A 5,837-nucleotide genomic window follows, 5' to 3' on the forward strand; every position below is an offset into this window, starting at 1 on the left:
TTTTTTTAAAGCAATTTGGCTTCGACAGTAATCTGCTGAGTGTCTTCTTTAGAAAGAGATCTTTTGAAACCCATGGACAATACTAAGCAAGTAAAAGAAAAGAAAACGACCTATACATTTACATGCAATGAGGATAAACAAGGTTTGCACTGACCACAATGAGATCGGCTGCAGAGAGCAATAAACCACCAACATTCAAGAGACGCTCAGAAACAAAAAACAAAAAATTCAGTTTTCCAATTCAGCTTTTGTCATGTTAACAATTTTGTGGATCTATGCAGTTATATGAACAAATTTCAAAGTTTGAGTTTAGTTACTTTTGTACAAGAACTCTTTTGGTTCTGTGTTGGTTTGCCACTAGATGTCCAATATAAACTCTGGGTTTTGAAGTAAAACCAGTTGTGAATGATTGATATAACTAACATACAACATTAGAATAGTTCCTTGCTCACTGAAAGCTAATTTAATAGCAAATATATAGGAATAGTGTAAAATTTGGCTAATGCACAGTGGAATAATCTACAAAATGTGGTCAGTGCAAACATGTCTTCAACTTCCTCTTGATGTGGCTGAAATTCCCCTATTCAAAGTTCTATGGTAAAGTCTCATCTCAGTCACAGCAGAAATCTAGGCTGCATCATGTTGAAGTGCTTCAACATCATGAAGATCATGCAGCTTCATCTTTGTGAGTTTATTGTACTTCATAAATGTTTTGTACGTGCTGTGTACGAAAGCCATGATTTATCATTTTTTATGACACAATCATGTTAAAGGTGTATGTGTGTGTTTATTTTACAGATCTGCTCATATGGTGTGAAGCTGCTGAGACTTTAACAGATCAACCAACATATTTGGGTCAAAATTGGACTATAAACTGTGATTTTAATGTAGAGGAGGTTTATTGGTTTTTACTGAAACTACCAGATCCTCCGGTTGTGATATTACTCTCTTCCACAACTTCAGCTAATTTTCACTACAGTAAAGAATTTAAGCAGAAATATTCAGTGCAAAGTAAACATAGTCTGTTCATAAATAATGTCACTGTTGATGATTTAGGACTTTATTACTGTGTGACCAAAGATGCACATCCAAAATACAACGGCGGCATCAGACTGCACAGCATTGGTGAGTTCCCATTCAGTGAAGATCATCATTGTTGAATATCATCAGCTAAATCATTGTTAGACATAAAAGGTAAAAATATTAAACCCCTTAAATGATTGCACAGTACCAACTCCAACTCCAGAGATTCCGAATCTTACAGTGGTGGAGAAGTACATTGAGCAGAATCAGTCACACTGGCAGATTTTTATCCTCATATCTGCTCTGTTGAATGCTGTTCTGATCATTGTGATCATAGGTGAGCTCTTTGATAGAATTGTGTTGTTCTGTCCATAAAATGAGACGACTTAATGTTTAATCTGAATTCACTGTCACTTTAAGGACTTTCAAAGGTGTGTGTTCCTGGAAGCAAGAGAACCAGAGACAACTTGAAACAATCTCGAGATACAAACCTACAACCACTTCAAGTTATGGATCAACCACAAGACTATAGTCAAGTGCAGGTAAAACAATTATGATTTATACAATATGCTACCTTTAAAAGGATAGTTCCCCCAATGTGAAATCTGTCCCTCATGTAATTCCAAACCTGTATTTATTAATTAATTCAGTGAAACACAAAAGAAGACGTTTTTGGAGAAGAACTGTTTTTGTCTATACAATGAAAGTCAATGGGGTCCAAAACAACACTGGACCCATTTTTGTTTTACTATATGGTCAAAACAGTTATTTTCCAAAAATATTCACTGTTCTTTTCAGTTCATGAAATAAAGTCAGAATTTCCATTGCTGGTCAAACTATTCCTTTGAGGTGCATGTTACCACAGCTTTAGTATATGTTTTTAGTGTGTCTCTTTAAAGTCCTAATAGGCACCCTTCAGAGGTTCCATTTGACGTACCTGTTGTACATTCTTAAAACTAAAGGTTTCAAAAGGTGGTTTTCACAGCGATGCCATATTTAAATAATAATGTTATTGTAGTAGTGCATGAAGAACATTATAATAATCTAAATAACTTTTTTTCCCCACTATAAAGAACCTTTTGTGTAATGGAAATATTTCATGAATGTTAATAATTCTTCATGGAACCATTGATGCCAATAAAGAACCTGAATTAAAGCTACTATTCTTTCTGGTAGTGTAGAGTTGCTTGGATTACATGTTAACCGAAAACTGTAACATTTGCATTGAGGTTAAATGGTATTATTGGTTGTTTTTTCAGTATGCTACAGCAGACTTTTCCTCACCGTGTAAAAGGTTTCTGCCCAGAGAAATAAACAGCACATTTGCCCTTCTAGAGCTGCCACAACCAAGAACACACAATCAAATCTGACACCATTTAGTTTCCTTTCTCACTGTATTTGAAAAAACACCATATAACTATATGTAGATCACTTTTATCAGCACATTTAGCTTGCTATTTTTGACCCCAAGGGTTGTGCAAGGGACTGTTTCATTTAGAATAAGCATATTAATAAAGTGTAAAATAATAAAGTGTATTCATATGTGCTTAATAAACACTAATAAACAGCCAATGTCGTAATATGCATGCTGATAAGCAAGTTAATAACGAGAATTGAACCCTAAAATAAAGTGTTACAATACTTGCTTATCTTGGATGTAATATAGTTAACAACATCTTTAATTACTTGTAATTTTAGTCAGAATAAACTATTAGAAACGCTGCTCAATACTTAAATGTTGGTACATTTCAATTAGAATTGTGCTAAATTAAAAAGTTTGCAGGCAGATGTTGAATGTGGATCTATTTACTGGAAATTAAACAACAGAACAACCTCAAAGTGTACAGTTTGCTTTAACAAATGTTTTGTTTGATATGCTTATTTTTGTTAACTTGCTAATTGAGGGCCATTCAGTCTTCAGATATCTTTGTATAATGACTGATAAACATTTAACTGATTTATGTTGCTAGTTTCATGTCTTTCTACTCTTTCATGTCTATTCCGCCATACTCACATAATAAACTCATTTTGTTCAATATGTATTTATTTGGTAAGTAGTTTTGTAATGAGTGGGATAATGAACAGCACGTTTGACTGTACATTATCCATTTCATAATATATTTCAACACCGTAAATGTGTTTTTGTGTGTGTGTGTGTGTGTGTGTGTGTGTGTGTTAGCACACAAAAGCATGTAGGCTATAGACGCAACTTACACATGCTGTTGTATTTGTTCAATAAAGCTGTTACAATACAAACGGTACAGTATACTGTGTACTCATTGTTTACTTCTGAAATGAAATGTCAAAATGTCCAGTTCAAAATGGACAAAATGTCCAAATGCAAATGAATTTGAATGAACAGACTGTTTGCAAGCTTTAGATTTGAGAGCTATAGGGTAACTTCAAATTTGGTCTGTTTATCTGATCATCACATAAAGATAATGTATGGCTTCAGAAGAGAAATATAGCCCACGTTACATTTACTGGAGGGAGAACAGTTTGTGCTACTTTACTTGTTGTTTTATGCCCTTATAGAACTTGACCATGTAAATTGCATATCACTTTTTATTGTATAAACAGTGCGGATATGATAAAATCTAATTTTATTTTCCACAGTAGAAAGAAAGTCAATACAAACAAAAATTAGTTTGATATTGGGTGAATTGTCCATTTAAAATACTTATTTGTACTTTGAAATCAAAGAGGACTATATGCATTATTTATGATTAGGTACCTGTGTGTTATGTGTTACAATCATCTTTACAACCAAATTTATAAAAAAATTTTTTTTTTAAAAATCACATGTACATAATTATTCACAGTCTTTGCTCAATATTTTGTTGAAGCATCTTTGGCATCAATTACAGCCTCACGTCTTTTTGAGTATGATGCTACAATCTTGGCACACCTATTTTTGGGCAGTTTCTCTTATTCTTCTTTGCAGGACCTCTCAAGCTCCATCAGGTTGGATGGGGAGCGTCTGTGCACAGCCATTTTCAGATCTCTCCAGAGATGTTCAATCGGGTTCAAGTCTAGGGTCTGGCTGGGCCACTCAAGGACATTCACAGAGTTGTCCCGTAACCACTCCTTTGTTATCTTGGCTGTGTGCTTAGGGTCACCTCATTTCCACCAGGCATGACAAAGAGTTCAATCTTTGTTTCATCAGACCATAGAATTTTGTTTCTCATGGTCTGAGAGCCCTTCAGTTGCCTTTTGGCAAACTCCTTCTACTGAAGAGTGGCTTCCGTCTGGCCACTCTACCATACAGGCCTGATTGGTGGAGTGCTGCAGAGATTGTTGTTCTTCTGGAAGGTTCTCCTCTCTCCACAGAGAAACGTTGGAGCTCTGTTAGAGTGACCATCGGGTTCTTGGTCACCTCCCTGACTAAAGGCCATTACATACTCCACAAGTTCTCGCAGCCCTGGTTTGGGAGTTCTCGTAGCTAGTTCTCGACACATCATCTGAGCAGAACTTTTTTCTTGTGGGTGTCCGAGAACTATTGTGTGATTGGTCAGAAATTTAAACGTGTGCTGCAGTGGGCGGGGCCTCTGAGGACTCCCTAGAAGTTCAGCACCTGCTTTTCTCGTGAAGTATGGAATGTCCGTAACAAAAAAAAATTATTTGTTCTTGCGGAGTATGTACCAAGCTTTAGGCCCTTCTCCCCCTAGACAGTTGTGTGCATTTCCAAATCATGTCCAATCAACTTAATTTACCACAGATGGACTCCAATCAAGTTGTATAAACATCTCAAGAATGATCAGTGGAAACAGGATGCACCTGAGGTCAATTTTGAGTGTCATGGCAAAGGCTGTCAAAACTTACATGTGATTTTCTTTCTTTCTTTTTTATTTATAAATTAGCAAAAATTTTAAACAAACTTATTTTATGTCGACATTATTGTTTATTGCAAGGGCAAAATTGTCAATCACACATTGGGGGGGACAGCTGTGGGACTTTTTGTGGTGTCGCATGCACACATTTTTTTAATCAAAATAAAATAAAAGTCAGAGTTTGAATGTTTGTAATTGTGTAACACAACAAGGAATTTTCTTACATCTGATTGTCAAACCAACGTATACTCACCCTGTAATGATTACAGCATCGGCATCAATTACAAGCCTGAATTGACAACAAAGCGGCCAGTGATCTCTCATATTCTTCTATAAACATATAGTGGCTATAAACATTTTGATTAAATTACTGTTACAGGATAACAATAATCTATTAAAGCTGCGAGCAGCGATGACGGGCCCAAGCCGGTGGCACCGCCACGCCGGTGGCATCAGCTTAACTGTGCACAGCAGGCAATAGGCATTTAAAATTGGAAAAACTAAAAGGACTATGTCAAAGTCATCTGAATTCACCACATTAACTGCAGCAGTTGGTGCTGCTATGACAACGAACCACAACAGCCACATCTGTGAGATCAATTAAATTTAAATTAATTTCATGTCAGATGATGTCAAAGGTCAAATTGGAATGAGTTCACAATACCATTCAAATGCTGATGTTGTATTATCCTAACATTTCTCTTCATGTGTTTTTGACCTACCTTAGCTACCGTTTGTGCACCAATCTTATGCACCATAAAGCGTGCTTTCATTTCAATATGGGTGGTCCAATAAATTTTTTTTTATAAAAAAATTTATAAATTGAGCCAAATCACAGTAAAATGCAAAGATGATTTTAATATCAGTGTCAGGTAAGAGTAAGATACGTGTCTACATTTTATGGAAGTTTATTATAAACAGCCACTTTTAGAAAACCATGTGAAATTTACTTTTAATACATTTAAATTATATCAGTAAATTATT

The 5,837-nt window shown here is 35.4% G+C and overlaps 1 protein-coding gene across 1 annotated transcript; it reads left to right on the forward strand.

Annotated features, from left to right (window-relative positions):
- Nucleotides 1-618: 618 nt before the first annotated feature.
- On the forward strand, nucleotides 619-3,283 carry LOC307120695 (uncharacterized protein). The gene is made up of 5 exons (XM_079807833.1): nucleotides 619-685; nucleotides 799-1,125; nucleotides 1,229-1,360; nucleotides 1,444-1,565; nucleotides 2,283-3,283. The coding sequence occupies exons 1-5, from the start codon at nucleotides 640-642 to the stop codon at nucleotides 2,391-2,393; spliced, it is 738 nt and encodes a 245-aa protein (XP_079663959.1). The 5' UTR covers nucleotides 619-639; the 3' UTR covers nucleotides 2,394-3,283.
- Nucleotides 3,284-5,837: the final 2,554 nt, after the last annotated feature.

This window comes from Gobio gobio (genome assembly GCF_949357685.1).
Source record: "Gobio gobio genome assembly, chromosome: 24".
Taxonomy (NCBI): Eukaryota; Metazoa; Chordata; class Actinopteri; order Cypriniformes; family Gobionidae; genus Gobio; species Gobio gobio.

Excerpts from the sequence above, each read along its gene's own strand:
- LOC307120695 (XM_079807833.1), top strand. The coding sequence starts at position 640 with ATGTTGAAGTGCTTCAACATCATGAAGATCATGCAGCTTCATCTTT. Across the intron at positions 686-798 it reads GATCATGCAGCTTCATCTTT|ATCTGCTCATATGGTGTGAA; the intron begins GTGAGTTTATTG and ends TTTATTTTACAG. Across the intron at positions 1,566-2,282 it reads AAGACTATAGTCAAGTGCAG|TATGCTACAGCAGACTTTTC; the intron begins GTAAAACAATTA and ends TTGTTTTTTCAG.